This window comes from Ammospiza nelsoni, chromosome 9 (genome assembly GCF_027579445.1).
Source record: "Ammospiza nelsoni isolate bAmmNel1 chromosome 9, bAmmNel1.pri, whole genome shotgun sequence".
NCBI lineage: Eukaryota > Metazoa > Chordata > Aves > Passeriformes > Passerellidae > Ammospiza > Ammospiza nelsoni.
In genome coordinates, this window is record NC_080641.1 from 30,862,270 (window position 1) to 30,886,197 (window position 23,928).

General features: G+C 42.5%; 1 protein-coding gene across 3 annotated transcripts; it reads left to right on the forward strand.

Annotated features, from left to right (window-relative positions):
- PODN (podocan) lies at positions 1-23,928 on the forward strand. 3 transcript variants are annotated; one of them, XM_059477999.1, is made up of 11 exons: positions 1-173; positions 3,531-3,775; positions 5,258-5,351; positions 6,893-6,957; positions 11,077-11,186; positions 13,413-13,569; positions 14,959-15,074; positions 16,916-17,573; positions 19,867-20,015; positions 21,621-21,828; positions 22,891-23,573. In XM_059477999.1, the coding sequence occupies exons 2-10, from the start codon at positions 3,536-3,538 to the stop codon at positions 21,793-21,795; spliced, it is 1,764 nt and encodes a 587-aa protein (XP_059333982.1). In that variant the 5' UTR covers positions 1-173; positions 3,531-3,535; the 3' UTR covers positions 21,796-21,828; positions 22,891-23,573. The 3 variants fall into 3 exon arrangements, with proteins under 3 accessions (XP_059333982.1, XP_059333983.1, XP_059333980.1); XM_059478000.1 differs by having other exon boundaries at positions 72-141; positions 22,891-23,928; XM_059477997.1 differs by lacking the exon at positions 1-173 and adding an exon at positions 250-1,149 and having other exon boundaries at positions 22,891-23,928.

The window sequence follows — 23,928 nt, forward strand, 5'->3', positions numbered from 1 at the left end:
CACAGGGGGATCAGTTCCAGTTGATATAAGCCTGGATGAAGAGAGGGAGGAAATAACTTAATTGCTTTAGACTTCAGCTGGAGTGGAGAGGAAAGAATCAGCGTCCCTTCTTTGGAATTCAGCAAGAAGGTCGTGTTGTTGGTGAGGACAGCTCTTCTGCAGGTTTTGTGGAGGTACTGTATGGAGCACTGCAGGGCACTCACAAAACAGGTGGCTTTATATTTAATATAGTAACTGGTGTCAGGGGAAAAAAGCTGTGCTGCTTTCTTGGGAATATTGCTGCACTTGGAGCATACTGTTAGCAAATATATCTTCCTGTTCTTTCACCAAGAATGGGGAAATAAGAAATGTGAGGCTTCTGGGCTGAGTGTCTGTGTGTGTGTGTAAGTGGTGGAAAGTTCTGATATAAGTACTGTAATGCAGGGCATAGAAGATAAAGAAGAGATTGAGTGGATGGGGTGTCACAGCACATTTGGGGACTTTGCCTGTTAGACATTTGTAGTTTCAGCCTATTGATCTCTGGTCCCCAAAGATCAGTTAATGTGTTGAAAAGAAGGGAGAGTTAAAGGGAAAGGAGATAAAATGCAGGAAAAACTGCTGATCTATCTGTTCCTAGCTAATTTGAACCAGACCCCCAGAGAATGGGAGGACATTCCCACCTGGAATTCAGATTTGGGTTGAATGCAGCTAAACTCAAAGATGTAGTAACAGTGCAGCTCCAGCGTCCTGCAGTGAAATGCAGAAGCACACACACTGTCTCTGCCTCTCTTCTGCCAATTCCTGCATGCTGGCTCTTGGCTTTGCTCACAGATTTTACAAACTGTGTTGACAAAAGTAATGGGAGATTGTTTATTTCCCAAGTCTTTATATTCAGGCCATAGCTGCTTCCTCTTTCCTACTCACATTTTCCTATATGGTGGCTTTGGAAAATTCCTCTCTGATTTCGCTGGGAAGTGCAGGAAGCTCTCACTGGTAGAGGGTTGCCTGTTACTCTCTCCAGTTCTGCTGCTCACATCTGGAAAGGATCTGGCTTGGAAAGGGGAGACTCACTCTGAGCTCAGTGCATGTTACTGACATGGCATGAGCTGAGAGAGCCTGTGGGGGCAAGAGAAATGTTCTTCTCCATTCATCTCATTTCTGACAGCAAAGGTAAGTTTTTCTATTTTTTTTTAAAGCTGGCTTGTCAGACAACCTGCAGCAGCAGCCTCCCTTTCAGCTGCAGCTTTTAGCAAGGATACTCAGTGTAACAAATTCAGTTAACCTGTTGATTTTGAAGGATAATCTTCTCCTTCAGTGAATGTTTTTCTATCTGTGTGTGTGTGTGTCCTGTGAGAATGTGAGTGGGGAATGATAGGTAACAGAGATTAGATATTTTGAAAGTGATTCTGTTGTTTATTGGGAGCACTGTAATCACTGAGAAGCATTCAGTAACTCCTGCAACTTCAGTTTACCTCTTGAGTCTGTGCCTTTTGTAGCACTCCAGTGCTGTGAGGCACTGAAGTGCAGGTATCACTTGTGTCTGGACTCAGAAAGATGCAGCCACAGAAACCCCTGAGCTGGTTTCAGTGTCACTTCAGTCTTTGGGTGGCAGAACCTGCTCCAAAGCTCACCTACAGCAAGGGAAGGGGACTGACTCTGGTGGGTTTTGAGCTACTCTTTGAGAAGCTTTCTTAACAAGGCTTTGAATCAGGCCCATGGGAATGAGCTGAAGTAGAGTTACTTCAGCCTTTCTTTGAACTAAAAGAAAATCACCATCATGCCTGGTGTGACTGCCTGCACTCCAGATGTACACAGATGTTCCTCTATCCAAAGTGTCTCCCTGTGCTACAGCAGCAGTCCCTCCAAAGGCATTGTAGCAGACAATTGCATATTGATAAGGGGGTGAGATCACCCCAAAATCTTAGTGTGCAATAGATAGAATATTTCATGTTAATTTTCTGACATCTTTTCAGCAACAGATGTGGAAAAAACAGCATGTTGCAAACGTAGAGAGTCCAAGAAAAACCACAATGTAACTGTGCTATGGGAACAGTGGTGATACTGTTACAGCAGAGCTGATTGAGACCTGTACATGCAAGGTTTTCTGTCTATAGTTTCTTTGGCAAGTGTCTGTAAGGGTGAGCTGTTATATAGGAAAAATACTTTCTTAGAGATCTGAAATACTTTCTGAGATTATTTTCTCTAAGACTTCTGAAATATTTTCTGAGATTAGGTCACTAAATACTAAGGATTTTACTAATCTACTGTTGGCATACTCATATGGCCAGTTTTGGTCTCAGTGTTAATAACTGCCATACAAGGAAAGTTCTATAAAAGAGATGAATTTCATTATATTCAGCTATTACAGATATGGAAGCTGTAAAATAGTGGAATGGGGGAAAGAGAGATCAAGCACAATGATGTGTGTGCATGTTTGTAGCAAAGACAGGACTAAAGCAAAACCAGCATCCATGTTTTGGAATGCTCTACCCTGTAGTCCCACTTGCTCCCATTTCTTCAAGTCAGTGTTTTAAAAACTTACTTAAGACTTTCATGGCTGTGACTGAGAGCAGGATGTCTCCAATGCCTCCCAAGCACCCAAGCTCTCTCAGAGAGCTCCTGGTGCAAAGCTGCAAAGACTTGTGAATGGATGTAAATGGAGACACAGTTTTGACAGCTGCCAGTCTGGTTCTGTGGGGTTCTTGTTTCTGATGCAAAGAAGGAATCTGGGTTAGTAGAGGTGAAGAGAGTATTTATTTGATAAGGTCATTAATCCATTGTGCCTTTTCACCTTAAAAGATCAGCCTAAGTCTTTCTCATTGCTGTCAAATCCTTCTGTGAAAAAATAGCTGAGAGGATAAATGACAAGCCATAACCAGCTTTGACTGCAAACCTTTATGTATGAAATCTGAGAAGGGCAGCAAGTGGGACCGAGGGGGCTGGGTTAGGGCCAGCTGGCTGCTCCAGTAGATACTCAACTTCTGTTTGGATTATTTTAACCTGCTGCCAGAAAGATAAAAGCTGAACATTAGCCAAGTGTCTTAGGTTCAGATCAACACTCTCCAAAATCCATAGGAAGCCCGTTCTGTTTTCAGTAGCTGCAAGGTTTTGTTATTGTTCGATGCACGTGTAGCAGCCCCTCTGAGAATCACTCCTGACCAGCCTTTGTGTTTAAATAACGAGAAGGGTTTCTTCCTATGGAAAACTGTGAGGAACGGTACGACAGACAACCACATTGAACTAACTTTGCACAACCTCTTCCCTACATCTGGGGGATCATCTGGCGTTTCTCAATATGAAAAAAGCAATAAATATCTCGGGGAGTCGGGGCCGGTGCGGGGGATGCTGTCGGGCCGCCGGCTGTACCGGGACCCACTGGTTGGGCAGCGCAGTCCCCAGAGAGCCTTGAGGGGCCGCGAAAGCGCCCCGGGAGAGCGGGAAGGCGGCGGGGCTGGCCCGGCCGGGCCGGGGTTGCGGGGCTCGGCCGGGCCGGGGTTGCGGGGCTCGGCCGGGCGCTGCCCCGCGGGGCTGACCCGCTGTCCGGCCCGCAGGGGCGATGCCCGCCGGGGGCCGGGCGCTGCTGGCGCTGCTGGGGCTGCCGGCGCTGCTGGCCCTGGGCTGCGCCGCCGACAGCGACTTCGCCGAGGGCGGCCCGGAGCGGCGGCGGCCCGGGCCCGGCCCCGCCTGCCCCCGCGACTGCGGCTGCACCCAGGAGGGCGTCGTGGACTGCGGCGGCATCGACCTCAAGGAGTTCCCGCTGCTGCTGCCCGAGCTGACCAACCACCTCTCCCTGCAGGTAAGGGCGCGATCCATCGCCCGTCCCGTGCCCTCATTCCGGCCCTGAACCCCGGCTCCTTCCCTCAGCCCCGCCTCGGCTCCCGGCAGGAGCAGCAGGTGCAGCGGGCCGGGCTCCTGGTTATCGACATGCTCTCCCCTCACATCCAGGGAGGCGAAAAAGAGCTCCACATTCTCTCATTTTGTCCAAACCAACAATTTCTTGTTTCTCCTTTGGCCAACCCAAGTTTCTGGTGGAGCCCTTCCATTTTGAAGTGTCTTTGAAGAATATGGGCTAAATGACAAAGAATTCTTTGGACAGAATGGTGTCTTAGTTCAGACACGGTGAGCCAGTCCAGAGGCAAGGCCAGCCCATGTCCCCCGCTGTCCCACCTCTCCCTGCAGCACATGAACTCAGCAAGGAGCAGGTGTGACATGGCCAGTGCCACCATCATGCCAAGTGTCATGCCTACAGCAAGTGGTCCTGCTCCAGACACCTCATGTCTTGTCATGAAAAGGTCATATAAGATGTGAGATTCCAGCTTCAGGAAAAAGAATCAGGATGTCCTAGACTGTCAGCCGGTTTCTATGCTCTGCTCTTAGTTATTTGATTCCTGTGACCAGCCTTTGGGCAGGTGTCCTTTCCCTGCCAGTGCTCTGACACCTGAAGGGCCAGAGCACGGCAGCCCTGTGGCTGTGCCGCCTCAGAGCAATGGCAGTGCTTGAGGTTTTCAATGCCTTGCCCTTCACCAACTACTTTTGGTTTATTGCTCCCTTCTGTCAATTCTGCCCAATGGATGAAATGCAGATTTTGTTTAGAGATTTTCAGTTAGAAAAACTGTAATGTAAGCTGGCACCTTCCTCAGCAGATCTGTCCCAGGCGTGTGTTAGCCATGGCTCCTGCCTCTGCTACCAAAAGAAAAGAAGGTTTTTGGAGCTGCAGTTGTCACTTTCTGTGCACTGGCCTGGCTTCAGGACAGTGGATCCTTGACTGGATGCTGAAGCTAGAACCACTCATTAATGGCTGGAATGTTAATCAGCATGTTAATGAAAATCTGATGGCAGTCACCCCTGACAGCACAACCAGTGCAAGTGAGCCTGGTTAGATGCTCCCTGCCCGTGACCCGTGGTTTTTAAAACATCCCATGAATAACAGAAGCTTGGAAATCCACCCTACCAACCTTGTAACAAATGCTTTGCTGCAGCTACAAGGTTTGACTGTGGCAGATGGACTGTGGGCCTTGCCAGGCATAATCACACTCTTTGTGTGCTGCTGGTGCATAAGCTGGATATTCCTGGAGATGAGCAGAAATCAGGCTTTCAAATGCTCCTGGGTTTGGATGTTTTTGGTTTGAGATCTGAGTTTGGCTCATTATGAGAGAAGTCTTGACAGGGATTTGACATGGTGGGTTCACTTCCAGATTTTATTGAAGTTCACAGTCTGGGTTTACTGGGATCCTTTTTGGATTACTTTGTTGATGATTAATACTCTCCATTTTCTTAGAATAACCAAATAGAAGAAATCTTTCCAGAAGAGCTTGCTCGTCTTTATAGACTGGAAACTCTCAATTTGCAAAACAACAGGCTGACTTCAAAAGGTGAGCCATGGGGTGGACAGAGCCTGTGCCTCCAGAGCAGCAGCTTATGCAATGAGGCAGTGACAGCTGATAAGGAAAGCCAGGGTGATGGATTGCTTGGTTGGAGTGGTTTGCTGCGAGCCTCACTCCTCTGGCCATCTCACAGAGCATGGAGACACTTTATCATCTGAACACAGACTCAGTGTGGAGGAATGCAGCCCTGCTGAAGCAGTGGAGGAGAGCTGGCAGCAGCTCGTGTGCTGTGGCGTGAGATCTCCTCGTCCAGGAAACTCCCTCTGCTCCCACAGGCACTTCCATGCAATGCACTTGAGAACCAGAAACGTCCACATGCGGAATGATTTCCTCCTGAATGACCTTGTTTAGTTCAGTCTAGTCAGGCTGGGCAGTTTGGGCCAGTTTTGTCCTTGTCAGATTTGGTATGAATTTATATGTATAATAAGGACATTTCTACCCTTCTCAAACCACTTTGATTTTTACAGGCAGGTTTTGCTTGTCCAGTCTCATGATTATTAGAGAAACTTAACAAGTGATTTAGTGAGGAAAGTAAAAGAAACAGAGGAATTGGAGTAAACAGTAAGAGAGGAGGATATGGGATACAAAAGATGTAATTATTATTAATTTATGTGTCACCCACTTGATCTGAATGCTCTTTTTATCTTTACTGAAATGACAGAGAACAAAATTTATTGAGCATGTGGGCATATTATACATGGGCCCCAAGGCACAGCAATCTTACAGAGCACAGGGAAAGCTGTGCTTATTATATCCACCCTTTGACACTATTACCTTTGGGCCTGCATGTTTTCTTTCACAAGCTCCAGTGCAGCCCTGAGTTTCCAACATGTTTGGACATGGAAAATAGCTTTGCCTGTGACAAGTGCCAGGTGAAAGCGTTTCTTTCCATTGTGACAGCAGTTGGGATTTTGTCATCAGCTGGATGTGGAGTGACTCAGCTGAAAATTAATAATTATTGGGGGAGGATAAGCCCTGAGTTGGACCAGCTCTCTGAGCTGGTACTGTTTGGATACCTGAATTGTGGAGGAGCAGAGCAAGAGGGGAGTTGTGACACGCAGGTTATTTTAGCAATATGGTCATTCACGAGGTTGATCTGATCACTAAGCAACCTCAGATTATATCCTTGCAAGAGAAAAGACTTGCAGAATCTTATGCAAATTACAGGAGAAGGTTCTCTGACAGTGTGGTTGCTGCAAACACTGACAATCAGCCATAGAGCAGATGTGCACAGCTCTGTACCTGGCACCTGCCAGTGGCCTTGGCCACAAGCCTTGTGTGATCAGGATTTTAAATAGTCCTCCATTGCTCTTAACAAGTGTGTATAGTTTGATTTGGTTTGTGGGTTTGTTTTTTCTTTTCCCAATTAAAAGAGATACCAATAGATGTGAATCACATTGTTTCGGTGGCTATAAAAAGTGTTTCAATCTCACATGGAAGATATTGAGAGGGAAAGCTGCCCTGTGGTATTTTCACTCAGAAAGGCAGAAAGGTGCTGATGTCACTGATTAGTTATTCCTGTTTTTAAGGGTTGCCAGAGGAAGCATTTGAGCATCTGGAGAACCTGAATTACCTGTACCTGGCAAACAATAAGGTAAGAGGCTCTAAAGCCTTTCAGAGCTCTTTTCTAATTGGGTTCTGAAAATTAAATGAGCAAGTTGTCAATTCTTGTAAAATGTATATAATACATAAGTAAAACTGTGCTAAAATGATATTCTAATGCAGGTTCATCTAAGGTCAAAACAGTATGTGAAGTTTAGAGGCTACACATGCAGGTATATTTTGAACACTTGTTTATTTGTGCACCTGGTGAAAAGATTCCCTTGTGTAGGGAGCTACAGAAAGCCCCTGCACGCAAAACTTACCACTGACTTCAGTAGGCTTTGGGGCAGCTGCATGCAGATTTGGTTCCTGCCTGTATGTGGGTAATTATATGAAATGCTGCCTTACCAGATGAGGCTGGTTGAAAATATTGTGAACAAACACATCCTACTGCCTGTGTTTGAACCATGAAGATCTGTAAAAATGCATTTTCTTCTGCATTTTCCCTATGCATTTTTCCCTGACTCCCATTCTTTTTAGGTTGGATATGGGGAGAATAACCCCCCACACAGTGAAACTGTGCCAGTCATTAATTTCTTCTTTTAGCTGCAGTAATAGGAGCTGAATTTCTTCTTTTGATGGAGAAGATCCCAGGTGCTTTCCTATTGTGACCCAGGTTGGATGTATTGACAGAAGTACATCTTTCCTGCCAAAGTTAGGAAATTGAATAGTTCTTATATACCCTTGTATCTGGGTGGTTCCTGTTATGGCTTCTTTTATCCCCAGTGGTTGTCCACAAATATTTGCTACAGAAGAAATTAGGATCCACAGAAAAATATAAGTTAAAACATCAGGCAGAGCTTCTTTGTCTACAGAAATCCTGCCCTTCCATCCCACCCTCTCTCTCTCTGCATGTCTGTATATATATATTTTATTATCCTCTTAAAATCTGGGACCATTTGATGTTCTGATTAAATACATGTGGCCACATTCAGGTTTCAGTCAGGCCAAGACACATCCAGAATCACTCCATACATTTCTGTATGGAGTGATTGAGAATAGAACCCATTCCTTAGTACAGTAACATTGTGTTCTTTTCTCTCTTTCAAGCACCATTTCCATGTAACAATCTTGGCAGTTAATAACTCCATAAAAAGGAATAAGCCAGACTGTGACTAATATTCCAGAACCTAGCACTCTGATTTTCCCTGTGTAACAAAACAAAGCGTTTGGTTTTTCTGGCTTTGCTGCAGAGAGAAAAGAATCCCAAAAGAAATTGTAAACATCAGCGAATGTCACAAATAGTTACAGTGACAAGTTGTGGACCCACAAAAATAACACATTTCTTTATAAATCACAAGCCAGGACAAACCAGATTGGCTTCAGACTGCATCTCCTCTGCAGCAGGAAACACTGGGGATCAAGTTACTGTGGTGTCTGGAGGAGAGCAGGGATTTGCTGGTAGTTTGCTTCTTGTTTTATGGATTATCTTAATGCTGCTTTATCTTCCATTGTGATCCCATCAGATGTGGCTAAGTCATCTTTCATTAAACTGGCACAGTTGGTCAGAGAAAAGAAATGTAAGAGACTAAAAGCTTTCTGTGGCCTCTGAGTAACAAGTACTTCAAGTAAAGAGTGGATGCTGTAGTTTCCTTTTTAAGTTTTCACCCCACTCTCATGTTTTGTCTCTCTCAAATAGAGCGCACAGTAAACCTTGTTAATGAAATTGTTCCACCAAATGATAGACCAGATCCTGAGCTGTCATTATTGACTATAAGCAGGTGATTTTGGTGACAGAAGGCTTACATTTCCCCATATCCTCAAAGTGATATGGGATTCACCTCAATCCAGCACTTTCTGTTTTTATCAAAGCTTTGTCCAAGCAAGAAAAATCCGAGCAATTCAAATCTGGTAATGACTTTTGTATTTACCTTCTCAATTCATTAGTTAACAGTGGAGAAACACTCTGTCATATGGAAAGGAAGGTGCAGCAGAAAGTTGAAAGAAAATTGCAGTAGGAGAAATGGCAGATTGCTTCTTGTTAGGCAATAAAGCAGACAAAGCTGTTCAAGTCAACTTTATTTTTGCTAACACTTAAAGCAATCTGGCATGGATCCTTCAAGAAGGTAATCAGTGAAAATCGGTCTCATGACCAAGTGCTGAAATGCCAAAGCAAAATCCTGAGCAAGTGAAAACTCTTTTTGGATTAAACATCTTTTTCTCTTTCCTCTTTCTTGTGGTTCTTATGTCTCTCATTTCACATGTCTGAGCCATGCCCTTTGATTTGTACAAAAGTTATGACCTAATTGACTGGAGAAAAGCTTTAATGTACCACTGTGTATGAAAATGATTAAGTCTTGTTTCCTGTGTCTGAATTGTCAGTGTTACATCATGGCAGAGACTTATTTCTTTCTGAGGTACTGTCAGACCTTCTCAGTCAGAGATGAGTGCTTTTATCCAGCACCCTGCAATCATATCTCCCAGATCAGGAGGTGAGAGATTACCACCAAAGCCAAGAGCAACTGCAGGAATATGCAGAATGGCTCATTGCAGTGCTCACAAACCATCTGGAAATGCTGATAGGAGTGTGATTTGTGGGAAAGACCTTTTTGTGTGTTTGTGACACACAAATGTTTAAGACAGGCTAAGGATGGAAGTTTTAGAACAGCTGAAAATGAAACCCAGTAAATAATGTATTCTTTTTTTAAAAGACTGTTTTATGAGTCCAGTAAATTGGGAGTTCATGGATGGAGTTCATCAATGCACTCTTGACATACCAGTAGAGAGGGGTGTGGGCAGCCTTTAGATAAATACATAGTTCAAGGCTTGGGTTAGGCAGTTCTCCAATAAAGTGTCTCTTCTTTCACACAGTGTTCATATCTTAGATATTTTTGGTTTTACACTATTATTCATAACGCACTGCAGTTTTATGGTAATACAAGTTTGAAAAATATGGTTTCTCATTATGTGAGTCTTGCTGTGCTTTGTAGCCTGAAAGGACCAGGTTCTGTTTCACATAACAGAGCTGTGAGGAAGATCACAGATTCCATGAACTTCAGGCTAGAAGGCAGATCCCTTCCATTGCCCCAGTCTCCCATCCTGATCTCAAAGAATTCAGTATCTGCCTTTGGAGTGCACATAAAACAGAGTGGTCTCATTAGTACTGCAGTGAACACCTGTAACCAGGGTGGCTGCACCTGCTGACTGCAGTTCACTGTCTTCTCCACTCAAGGATCATCTGGTACAGCATTGTGTTAAAATTTTGTTTCCCAAGGGCTTTATCTTGATACATAAAGCTTCTGGGTGTATGCTTGCCAGAAAACTGCCCTCCATCCAGCCTGGATTGTGAGCTGTACTCTTGGTTTGTGGGTGAATGACTTTGCTATTAACAGCCACTCAGTGAATCTGGCTATTGTATTACCTGGATGCTCTCTAAAACTGAGATTTCTTTGATCATTGCTTTTTACCCCACCAATTTGTTCAGATGCAGGTGCTTCTAGGGTTAGCTTTTAAAATCACTGATAAAAGCAGCAACAAGAGCAACACATTCACTCCTGTACCTGTTGTCAGCTATAAAGTTTTGAGGACAGGGCCTTTCTGTACTTCCTGATGCATCACTGGTTTATTGAACAAGGTACCACTGTACCCTTTGCTTTGAAGTGCCATTCAGTATTCCATCATTTGGCTCAGAAGTGTCCTGGTTTTTTGGGAGCCTGAATCCCCCCTGCAGAGATCATCATAAATGGCTGCAGTGGGGCAGAGGTGTGAAGTGACACCTCCCCTCCACAACACACTTTCCTAAGAGAATGAGCACTAGGTCACTGTGAGGGGGGTTGGAGGTTTTTGGCACAGCAGACTGAGGAATTAGGAACAATAATAAGCAAAGTGTTTGCTCTCTGAATAACAATTTCTTGATTTCTTCCACCAAAAAGAGACAGGACCCTTCCAACCAAAACAAACATTTTCATATCTTAGAGCAAAAGTCTGTCTCCTTCCTGGAGAGATTAGTGAGTGAGGACAATTTGTTTTTGTTCATTAAATCTACATTCAGTTTAATTTATCTTTGCCTGCTTAGGGAAGATAAATTTGAAAGTGTTTTGCTGCTGCTCTAATACTTGGTTAAAACATTTGCTACATTTCATTGGAACTCCCCTGTATATTTCTTTTACAGCTAACAGTGGCTCCAAAATTCCTACCAAATACCTTGATCAGTGCAGATTTTGCAGCCAATTATCTCACTAAGATATATGGGCTCACATTTGGACAGAAACCAAACTTGAGGTAAGGGACTGGGAAGTAAAACAATACTGGTGTTCTGCCACTGCTTGGATGCAGTTGGTGGGTGATAAGAAAATATCTGGCTAAACTATATTATTGCCTACTTGTGTTTTTGGAAAGAAGCTGTTTGTTATTCTCAGCATGAAAGATCAAACAAACACATTCCAAAGGCTTTTTCTAGCTGCCAGACACTTCTGCAAATATCAAATTAAGTTTTCCCCATTTTATTTGTGTATTTGATTTGAAAAGAACAATTAAGTTTCTCAAAATGGAGATTAGCTGTTTAGAACTCTCTAGTTTTATTATAGTCTGTTCATTTTTAAAAGTAAAATCAGGTGAAGAGGGCAGTACTCAGTGCAGTATAACTCAGTTCTATTCAAGGTAAGAACTTCAGCACCTTCAGAAGGGGTTCATACTCCAGATCTGCTGCCAAAGGTCTCTGCTGGCTTCAGGCTGTGATTTTCTCACCTGGGCTGACCGCAGCACATCCGTATCAAACCCAGAGGCACCCCGACCACCTCCTGTGAGGTGTGGCCTTTGCTGACGGGGTTTTGAGTCATCTGCAGCATCCACACACTGCACCATGCAGATCCTGCACAGACTCCCAAACTGTTGGGAGCGATTTGTGCAGCCAGCTTTGGAAGCAGTTAATTACAGCTGAGCCCCTACAGCCCAGTCTTGTGATGAACTGAAGAACTTTCCATTCCCACTGAATTCATTGAGAGCTGGAGCAGCTCTGCACTTCCTGGGCCTTTAGTCTCTCAGGCTCTTGGAAGCTGAAAGGGCTGAGTCACTCACAGATTTCTGGCAATATCTCATAATGAAAGAAGCTAGATTTATCCATGTTTTCTTCCTTAATCTCAGGTGGAGATGCTGCTGTCTTTTGATCCCATATTAAAATTATTGACTCTTCTGAAGTGATTTTCACACTTTCTATACAAACACAAATTTTAATCAGAACAAGAGCTAATTGATTTCCAAAGTTACTCATATAAAATCCCAACACAGTTGTTTCAGTTGTATTTTTGCCCCCAGCCGAGTTCATGATCTCAGACTGATTATTTGGAGAGTAAGTTTTTCAGAAAGGCAAATATTTGTGAGTTAAAAGTACAGCTGACCATGCAGGGTAAACAATACTTCCAGTGTAGCTCTGAACTCCCTGGAGTGTGTGATCACACAAATGTATTTCCATGCTGAGCCTTTCCTTCCTTCCAGAAGGATGTTGCCAAGTTCTCTGCTACTGGTAGAGAATCCAAGAACAAGTTAAAAAAGCTCACTTGACACTTTTGCAGTTTTAACCTCTCTCTACAAATTTAGCTGCCTGCTGCATCTGGGGGTAAACACAGGAAAGGAAGAAGTAATCAAAGTCACTAAAAGCCTATAATTTCTTCTGTTAAAAAGAAGTAAAATGAATTAATTTAGCAGTTATGCCAGTGAAAAGGAGGAATAACTTCATAGAGGTACATTGCTTTGTACAGAATTGAAACCTGTGTAAGGATGAATCAGTTTCTGAAAATCTGTTTGGAGAAACTATTTGGTGAGTATTAAAGGTTGGAAGTAAGACAGGCAAAGGAAAAGTAAGAAACTCTGTCTCTCAATCCCAATGGCTCATTAAAAACCAAAGCATAGAAAAGAGAAAAGTCTGCCAGACTGAGTCAATCTCTTGTCTTTCTGTCAGTATCCTATTCTGAGTTCCAGGAGTAGGAGAGAAACTGTTTCCTGGGCTGTTTCCAGCCTTCATGGGAGCAGAAAGAATGGAGGGTTAAGAGATGGTCCTTTCTTACAAGACCTGCAGGCTGATTTTGTAAGCCCAAGCAGTCCAGACTCAATTCCAAATAGAAGTTAAAGGTGGGGCTGTATGTGTTAAAAAGAGATGAATTCTGACCCTCTGAGTGAGGCCCCCACACTGACATTCTGTGTTTTTAAGTACTGCAAAGTCCCAGGCTTGCACTGTTTCTTGTAAAGAAGTTAAGGCCACTTGTGAAATTTTGTATTCATGTGCAGATTTGGATTTTGAATAGACACAACTTTCAGAGAATCTTGTGGCTGACCATTTGGTTTTACATCTGTATCCCTTGCTAAATTAAAAGGCACATTTTAAAACCAAATCCAATTATCTCAAGGAAAGAAGAAATATTGAAATTAAGTTTTAAACTAAGCTTTCTCTCAGTAAACAAAAACTCCAGATCTCCCTATCTGTTGACTTCATCTTTTGCTTCCTTCAAACAGATCTGTGTATCTTCATAACAACAAACTTTCAGATGCTGGGTTACCTGATAATATGTTCAATGGCTCTAATAATGTGGAGATACTCATCATGTCCAGCAATTTCTTGAAGTATGTTCCAAAGAATCTCCCTCCAGCACTATATAAATTACACTTACAGGTAATGGCAAAAACGTTTTGTAATCCTTTAGGATTGTGACAAAGTACTGTGTTTGTGTGGGTTTCTGGAAACATCCCCAGGCCCACTTTAAGGCTTGCCTGCTGGATTCTCATCAGTAGCTGTCCCCATCTCCTTCCTTTTTTGTCCATAAGCAATAGTGTGTTTTTGTAAATCACCAGAATGCTCACAGGGGGCAGAAATGCCTTTCTGTGTTTGCAGGGGGAGGTACTCAAATCCCTGTGTGGTTGCATTGTTGGTCTCCTCCCTGCATAAAACAATATAAATACATATTAGAACAGGAAGTGCATCATTCCACGGCCTTGTCTCCATGACCTCCCAGGTAAGTTTGCCTCTAATGCCACTTGTCCTGACAGCTGCTTACCCACTCTGTACTGGCTTTGCTCACTGAATCATTTCACACAGACCACTGCTTCCCAGCACCAGTGGCTGCTGCTTGCTACTGAGCTGGCAATTCACTTTGGATCAGGAATTCCCTATTACTACAACTCCTCCAGCCATAGTGCAATAGCAGAGTTGTGCTGTTAACTACTCTCCAGCATTTTGGATTCCATGTCATCTGATTCTGATAAAAACACTTCATCATGTCTGAGCTGGAGATCTGAGCATCAGCAATGGGAGAGCCACAGCAGTGGGGAGTCCTGGTCTGCTTGCTCTGAGTGTTGACAGCTCCTTGGACATGCAGAGACTGGAGTCTGTTATCAGCCCTGGACTGAGGCAGCTCTGTGCTGCCTCCCAGCTCTTTTCCCTTGAAGGTTTCACCAGAACTCTTGTTAAAATCTAGAGAACAGGCTTCTCCAGCTTGAAGAAAAGTAAATGCAACCAGTCCAGTCCTTTAAATTGCTGGAATTTCTCTCCAAAAATTTTCCCTTATTTGTCCCCTGCATTTTTTCAACACTTACAGATAATCATTATCTCCCAAAGGGGTCTCACACTGTGAGGATTACTCTTTGAACTTGTCTCCTTCCCTGCTGTCCCCAGTTGTGTTAAGGACAGAGGAGATGAGCAGAGAAATGAGTGTTTTATTTGCAAGTGCACTATCTGTCAGTAGTAACATTTACCTTGATATTTTGACTGGGAAAAAACGGGACAACAAGAAATGAGAGGCAGCCAAAAGTGGACCAGAAATATCTGAGAGGTGTACTTTAGATGTGGTTTTTTCTTTTACTTTTTATTAAGACACTCAGCCAAATTTGTCTAGGTTGGTTTCTACTTTATATACATTGACAAATGAATCTGGGCCATTATAAAGCTCCCTAAATATTTCATGTCTAGCCCTTCTGAAGTTTAATTGCCCATGCTAGTTGAACAGAACCCAAATGTTGTGTTGGTTCATGCCAAATACTGTGCTTTGTGCTTCTGGTGATCTAGAGCAACAAGCTGGAGAAGATTCCCAAAGGAGCCTTCAGCGAGCTTGCCGGGCTGCGGGAGCTGTATCTGCAGAACAACTACTTGTCTAATGAGGGAATGGACAATGAAACTTTCTGGTGAGACTGAGATGTGCACTGTGTGCCTCTGTGTCTGTCTGCTCCCTCTGGGACAGTTGTGCATCCACTGAACAAAGGATGTGGAAAGTGAAGTTATTCAAAGCTGGGTGATGTTATACATTTCACTGCTTAGATGCAGATGCTGCCATTCAAGAGCAAAGGTCTGGGTGAGTGGTTGCAGAATTGTTTTATACAAAAGACAGAACACTGAAAATTAGACTGCACCACTCCCTGCCTGCCACAGACCCAGTCACACCAGGTACTAAATCCCTTCTGGGAACAGCCACCTAGAACAACTGAAAGCTACTCTCTGCTCTTCCAAAACATTCAAAAGTGAGGTTACCTGGGACTTTCCAGTTTCCAGGGCACTTCACTGGGCATCAAAGCCAGACCTTCATCTTCACTGCAGCCACTTGTGTGTTTCTGTGAAGGTGGTTTGAAAGCAGCCCCACACACAGAGCTGTGACTTCCCCATGCCCAGCTGTATCCCAGTGCAGGTGGTTGCTGGAGCAGGCAGGGATGCAGTGGTGTTGCTCGAGAGCCAGATGGCTGCAAAAGCTTTTCTACCAACTGGTGCAACAGAAATAGCCTTTGGCCGTCCTAGATTTAGCCTGGGACTTAGCACTTCAAATTTAAAAATTTTTTTTCTCTGCTTGCACCGAATGCTGCCCCTGCTCTACCTGAAAATCCAGGCCACACAATCAGTCCTGCATATAATTTAGTTCTGTAAACCCTTCTGATCTCCAGACACAAAAATATAACAAACTGTGCTTTCCTTTTCCATTTCCCATTCCCAGAAACCTCCCTTAGTAGTTTACTATATCTGTGTTGAGTCCACCTCCAGGTCATGTTGGACATATAAATTCTGTTAAGATATTCCCATCCTGGGGAAACCTTACAAATGGCAGCAGTGAAGCATTTTACCTAAAGATTATATTTGTTTATTCAGAGCATGCTTGGATAGCTGGAACAGCAGTGTAGTAACTAGTAAGTAATGTCTGTAACACATTAGTCTTCCTGTTTCCTGAAAGCTCTCCGGTCATCTGCAATGGGTTATGTTGTGTCAAGTAGATTAAAACTCTAATTTGAGCTGAGAAACTGACTTGAAATACAAGGGAATACAGGGTTCCTCAGTCCTGGCTGTGGAACAACCATTGATCCATATCCAGTTGGTATAAGTGGCTGGTCTGAGGATTTAATTTAGCTTCAACTGAGACCGTGGAATCAGATTCAGTAGCTTACACAAAGCAGCTCTAGCCCTGACTCACTTCCATAATACTGGAGGGTCATGAGGAGTTCACTACCTTAGCCTAGGACACTAAGTGAGCATTTCTGTTTTTCATAAAAGTAACATTTCATCATCTAGAAAGCAGACCTGCCTTTCACTTTCAGCAAATACTTTGAGAGAGACAGAAATTACTCATGCTCAGGCTTTGTTTCTGTGAAACTGAGAGCTAAACTCCCTGTTCTGGTGGTGGTGCCATGGCATCTTCCTTGTGGTATTTGTTCACTGAAATTGCTCATGTGTTGCTTCCTGGGACTGCAGAACTGATCCTAGGCCTCAGATCAGTGGCAGTTTGGGTGTCTGTGGACTCTGGCATGTTCTCTTGCTGGTGTGGCTGGGGAGCAGTGGCAGTGCCAAGCCCTAATCCCTTATGGCAATATGGGACCTCCCTGTTTTGGTGTTCACATCATTCATATCCCAAGTCAGAAAAGGGCAGTCAGTAGTGGGAGCTGTGCTGGGCAAAAAGGCTCTAAAGCAAAGATTGCAAAGTCTTTGAGCAAATTGGTTATTGTTTCACCTTGCAGAATCAAAATGTTTTCTTTCCTGCTTTCCCAAGGAAATTGTCTAGTCTCGAATATCTGGATTTGTCCAGCAATAACCTCTCCCAAATCCCAAGTGGTTTACCTCGAAACATCGTCCTCCTCCACCTGGAGAAGAATGCAATTAAGGTGATTGACAGAGATGTCTTGACCCAAATTAAGAACCTGGAGTACCTTCTGCTCCACAATAACAAATTAAAAGCCCGAGGTATTCACCCCTCAGCCTTCCACGGCCTAAAGAAGCTGCACACTGTGCACCTGTACAACAACATGCTGGAAAGGATCCCCAGCGGGCTGCCCCGGCGGGTGAAGACACTGATGATCCTTCATAACCAGATCTCAGAGATCAACAGGAATGACTTTGCTACCACTTACTTCCTTGAAGAGCTGAACCTGAGCTACAACAAGCTCACAAGCCCCCAGATCCATCGGGAGGCCTTCCGTAAACTGCGGCAACTGAAGTCCCTGGATCTTTCTGGAAACAATCTCCACACGGTGCCTTTTGGCTTCCCAAAGAACTTGCAGGTTCTGAAGCTGAAGGAGAATGAGATAAGCATCATCCCAAAAGGGACTTTGTCTGGGATGACAAAGCTGAGGGAACTGTATTTGAGCAACAATAAACTGAAAGTAAATTCAATTTATTCAAGAGCATGGAGAGAACTCAGCAGTCTTCAGGTAGAAACACCACCTTCTCTAATTGTTTTAGTGATGCTGATATCCTCATCTGTCTGCCTAAATCAAATTATGTAGCACCAATACTAAATGTGCTTGGTCCTTGTGTTTTGGGGTTGCATTGTAAGTGCTACACACTCTGTTTCTAGAGTAGAAATGATGTGCTATTGTGCCAGAGGTGGGTACCTTGCACTGCTGGCCAGTCCAGCTTTGTGTCTGAATCCTGACAGTGTCCTATATTTTCAGAAAAACATCATTGAATGTTGTCATTAAAACTGAAATTAGGCCTTTCAAAGAGCTCATCTCCCAAAAGATTTAAAATCAGCTCTGAATAGAGACAGCAGGAGGAAGGAATGCATAAACAAAAACACTCTTAATTCTCAAAGCCCCCACATCAGCTTATAGTCAGACAAGCCAAGCTGTAGGATTTAGCAGCTCAGCTGGCTAAGGCACCTGGGGAGCAGCTCGGAGTCTGGATTCAATCAGCAGTCTTCTCATTTGCTTAATTGTTGGAGAAAGTTAAACACAAACCATAAGGCAGGCAGGAACAATCACATTTGTGCTGAGCAAAATGACCTTTCAGAATTGTTACGCCGGCTGAAGGATTTGTCTGCATTTCCTTTTAGGCAACGGCCCTTTCCTGCAGTGAAAGGTATTGCCTGTGTCATACAGCAGCCAGGGAGGGGGCATATGGTCAGGTCACTGCACAGCAGAGTGTGCACATCTCAGAGCAGATCAGGGACAAGGACGTGCAGCATATGTCACACTGGCCCCCAGTGTGTTTTCAGACAATCCTGACATTAATCTATAGGAACGTTTCCCTTTCTGTTGTGTCTGGGAATAACCAATAACTTGTTCCTCAGTCAATGTCAATCAGCAGTGCAGCAGCAGTGTCTCCAGAGCTGTTTGCATCAGCTGCAGATTTGGTCCCTGGCTTTAATAATACCTTTTGCCTTTGTTTGGTGCCACACTGATACATGTGTGAGCAAATATATTTAACATGCAAAGCAGCCTGGAAGGAAGATGCCATTGAAAATTACAGACGGCTGGGATTGCTTTTCTGCAGCACCTTAATAAAATGTAGGTTGTTTTATTTTCAAACAAAAATGGGTCATGATCCCTGCTGGGTAGCTGGAGTTGCTGGTTGGAATGATGAGCTTTCCTTCTCAAAGGTCCAGATTCACAATTATGTGGAACTTTTGTTCTACTCTCCCTCCCTGCAGTCAATGTAAAGCCAGAGGTGTTGCTGACAGCCATTGGCCATCCCCACAGCAAACCCCACTCCCACTAAACAGGGTTCAGATAATAGCACTGACTTAAAGTTCTGCTGGACTAATGGGGCATTTATGGCTCTTGCTTTTCGTTGGAACAGCATTAATTCTTGTTGGTTCTTTCCAGCTGAATCTTTTTTATCATTAAGTGCTTAACTGTGCAGTCGGTTTCTGAGTAGTTGCACTGGAGTGAATTTGGCAAATAACCACCCATAAAGGTCCTGATCATGCATATACTTAGTAAATACTTCAGTCCACACTGTTTCCATGGAAATCGCTGGAGACTCTGCAACTGCAAAGCAAGACATTTACATAATGGACTTGGCAGTACTGGGTTAACAGTTGGAGTCAATGATCTTAAAGCTTTTTTCCAACCTAAACAATTCAATGGTTCTATGATAATTGTTTTCCAGACTGGCATTATGTGAGGAATAAAAACACTGGAATGAGGACAATTGTTTGCAGAAGTGTGGCTTTGACTAGTGGGTAAATAGTATCAGGTTGGTGCTATGAAAATACTACAATACAGGATAACAAAACACTTCTATTGATCCATTCTCTTGCAAAAAATTAATCTGAAAAACAACCATGACCTTTAGTCCTGCTGTCTTCATACATCCTCCATGTTAGAATATTTCCAGATGGTTTTATGTGTAACTGCACCTATCACCATCCTCAGCCAGCAAAGTGTTTGCAGTAGCAGATGCCAAGGAATTCTCCTGCATATCTGAAACCCAGCCTGTTTTTAATTTACTTAAACAGACATGGGCTAATGCCTGGGGACAGAGATAAAGAAATGTTGGAACTCTGAAACAAACCAGCATGACATATCATGTGGAATCAGGATGCTCAATAGGAGTGTAAGAGACTAGAATTGTCTTGGCCACACTTGCCTTGCTGCAAATTAGAGGTAGATTAAATGATTTTATTCTATAATAAATATAACTTCAAAATTAAATCTCTTTCTGGTGTGTTTCTAATGTTTAAATTCAGTTATTTGACCCCTTGTTGTCTCTTCCTTGCAGTCACTAGACATGGCTGGCAACCAGCTGACATCTATCCCATTAGGCCTGCCAGAATCTCTGGAATATCTGTATCTCCAGAACAACAAGATCACAACGGTTTCAGAGAATGCTTTTGAATCCACACCCAAAATAAAGGGGATTTACCTCAGGTAAGGTCAAGCTTCCACTCCAACATACAAGATTTTTTTCTTCTTCATCTACTTTATAATTGCTTACTTTTTAGAAAGTATTTAAAATCCTTGTTTTTTGAACAAGTATATTTGGTTTACACTAATATGTGACAAAACTGTATTTATCTGCTCAGAAACAACAAGGATACACACAATAAACTCTTTTTAGAGAGCTTGTCTTTTCTATGCTTATTAGAATGGATTGGGTATGCCAGTAATTCTGGGCAATTAATGTTTAACATGATGTCATATTCCAATATTCAGCTGTGAGCCAAAAGTTTACAGTCCCCTTGTAGAAGTGCAGCTTTGCCTGTGTCTGTTGGCCCTGGATTTTGACAAAATCCCCCTCCAGTGAGGTGTGTGTGAGTAATCTTGGAGTTGTGTGCATTCCCTGGATAGCTTTGTCAGAAACAAGTGACAAGTTACAACTGTGACAGTTATGTAACCCAGTTTAGTGGCTTTGCTGGGTCCTTTCCCACTCTGTCAGTTGGATGAGGACTTTGTTTTTGTAGATGACAGATACTGATCTTTTTTCACATGTAATGTAAACTCACAGTAACAACTGACTGAAGCAGAGATTTATAGCACACTAAGGGAATCTGTCCCTGTAATATAGTCAGTTCTAATCTGATGGAATATTATTGAAAATATTATTTAGAAGTAATTTATTAATTCCTTAGTATATGATTAAGCTGATCCAATGGCTGTGTTCAAAAGGCTTAGGCTGCAGAAGACTAAATATGGTCTTATTTTGACTATATGCAGCTAAACTGCCCTGTAGTTCTGAACAGTTCTGGAGCATACCTTTATGGATGAATGATTCCATACCAAGCAAATAAAATTACAAAGTCTGGTGTAAATTAGAGCAGTCTGTCTATTCAGCTGCTCACATTTATGAGATTTTAGTGAATGCTTGGATGTGAACCAGAAACCACATGCCACATTCTATATTTCTATATAAAGAAAAAAGGAATTTGCAAAACAGTTTTGCTAACATATTCAGGAGGCAACTCCACCCAAGCTCAGGCATATTTTTAATGGGAGGCCATTAATCATTTCAGTGCTGTGAAACAATAATATACATTTGGAATATTACACAGAATACAGTTCAAAAGTAACAGATCAGTATATGTGACAGGTTCATAAACTGCAGATTAGTTTATTTGTATTCCTGGAAATGCAAATAACAGCTGAAAAATGACTGCTTTGTGTTTAAAGGGTTACTTCGTTTTGAGTTTAGTAGATGAAGAATTAAACTGTCAAGGAATGACACAGAATTTTATGAAAAATCAGTTATACTTTAAAATATGGGCTGTAAACAGATGCTTTTCCTCTCTGGGAAGGAGAAAGGAGAATAGCAAGAGAAAGAATTTGTGGGGGAGGAATTCCAATATTATGATTTTTTTTCTTTCCCCATCTAGAGGAGTCAGCACTTCTAGAGTGCTGTTGTGAGTCAGTGTAAACTTAGAGTAACTGGGGTCAGTATAGAGTAGCTGCAGAATGGTTTCCTCTTGGTCCCCTAATTTCTCTGTTGTATATAAAAATGAGTTTGTTTTAACAAAGGTGCCTTTTTGTTTGTTTAAGGTTTAATAAGATTGCAGTTGGAGCACTGAAAGAAAGTACCTTCCAAAACCTGAAGCACTTACAGGTGCTGGATATTGAAGGGAACCTTGAATTCAGCAACAGTTCAAAGAATAAGGATGACTCAGAAGAGGAGATGGAAGATGAGGAAGAGGAAGAGGAAGAAGAACTGAGATAAAATGTGAAGTCATACAATCCCATCACATGGGAGGTAACACTGTAGTTGAGTTAAATTAAGGCTCCAGTTTTCAGACTCTTGTGTAAATAATTCCAATTTACACACATGATTGAAGCATAACAAGTGAATGTCTGAACCCTGAACTTGAAGACTTCCACTAAAGCATGACTGGGAGTCACACATCAAAAAGGGTTGAAAATACAATATTTTGTGAAATGGAACAGTATATATCTGTTTTATCAGACTTCTTAATGGACTGTTCTTACTGGCTTTTGTTTATAGCCACAGCAGACACAGTGGTTAGAGATGCAGGATTTGTTCACTAATTCTGATAACAAAAAATGCAAAGGTATTTCATAATACTTTTAAGCAATCACTTCAAAAGGAAAACAAAGAACAAACTGTGAAGCTTGCTGGTGCAGAAGACATGAGGTGAAAATAGATGACAAATTAAAGCAAGATTAGACCCACTGGTGTCTGTTAAATGTGTCATTAGATTACGAACTGTCACAAGCAGTATTTAAATCACTGACCACTTGGAGGAGAAAAATAATGCTATACTTAGTGTATTTCTTATGGAAATAATAGCATCTCTACTTGAATCTCTTTTCAACTGCAGGAAAAAAAGATACAGGGACAAAGCTATTTGAAGAATATCCATTCTTTTCATAAGAATAGTGATCTATTTACTGCATCTCTTAAGCATCTTATGTTCAAAGATGATGAGGTTCAGGATTGCTCTTTGCTTCTGCAGATCTGAGAGTGGGGAAAAAATAGTTTTGTCCCTAATCAACGTTTTGTCACTGAGAATGACACAAGGAATTGCTAGGAATAGTGCTAATAAGCTTAAAAGATGATGGGGCTTGAAAAGGGCAGAAGGTACTTGGGAAGTCAAACATTAGCCCTCCTGGCTGAGTTATATGAAAACTTTGTTAGACAAGAAATAATTTATATCTACAGACTTAGGGTACATTCAAAATCAATCCTCTCTGGTTTAGTTTTGGGGCACGTGTGACATGTCAACTGGTACCATGTTTGTCTCATTCTGAATTCTGTATTCCATTATGTAACTTATTTTACTTTTCTGTTTTGCAGGAAAACATATGGAAAAATACATATATGTCTATGTGTATACATCTATATAGATATCCAGAGAACACTTAGCAAAACGTGCAATGAATTATGCAGAAACTGTTGTGGCACTGGGCCAGGCTCATGGAAGACAGTGTGTTTCAGTGCCTTATTCAGGGAGAGACCCTGAATGCCTTTCCAAAGCTTCCAAATCATCTTATACAAGACCCAGGATCATAAGGGATTGCTCTGGAACTCACAAAAGCTGGCTTTTGTTTCTTCTGTTTCTCTTCCCTCACTGTTTCCATCTGTAATAACAATATGGGACTGTTTTGAACGCAGGCCTTCAAATGCCATTTTTGTCACTGCATTTTAAGTGAACCATGTTTATGCCTCCTTTCTTTTCCTCCACCCAAAAGATGCTGTTCTTGGCCAGGGCAGATGAATATCTGCAGTAGTTTCAAGTGCAGAGCAGTTGTATGAGGCATTCTGGTCATCAAGCAGCAGTAATAATTCTGGATGCAATTATTTCTCTGTTACAACAATGTGTATATTTGGATGAGAAAAACAAAATAAGGCTGGATCCCGTAATATTTTATCTCTACTGCTAAAACCTGCAGTATATTCCTGTTTTAGAAAGGTTTTAAGATAAAACAATGCTCTTGTGAATATATATATAAATACATATATAAAATGTCTGCCTTCCAGAGCTTTGGTAAAGTTTCTGTCTTGCTGTTGTTTGCCCATGGGGCAGTTGGGTGAATGTCTCTGAAGGTGTGATCAGAGGATGGAGTGACAGGATGGAATTTAATGGATGTGGTAGAATTTTCCACAGTGTATCTCATTCACACCCAGAGGCAGGAGTGAGACTAATGGTGGAGAAGAGATTAGTGAGTGTGGGCTGTCTTAGGAGAAAACCATTAAGTATCTAAAGAAGTTTGTTTAGTTCAAGTCTGGAGACAGTGCTTGCTGTCATACTCCCTTAAAGCTTCTCCTGTTTTATGATGTTGAGTGCTCTCAGCTCCTGTTGGAATCAGAAAATAAAGAAACCAAGGAAAAGAA

What these genes read in the sequence shown, in the direction of transcription:
- PODN (XM_059477997.1), top strand. Translation starts at nt 1,065, where the DNA reads ATGTTACTGACATGGCATGAGCTGAGAGAGCCTGTGGGGGCAAGAGAA. An exon ending in TATATAAATTACACTTACAG is followed by an intron (nt 13,570 to 14,958) that starts GTAATGGCAAAA and finishes CTGGTGATCTAG; the next exon opens with AGCAACAAGCTGGAGAAGAT. An exon ending in GAGAACTCAGCAGTCTTCAG is followed by an intron (nt 17,574 to 19,866) that starts GTAGAAACACCA and finishes TCTTCCTTGCAG; the next exon opens with TCACTAGACATGGCTGGCAA.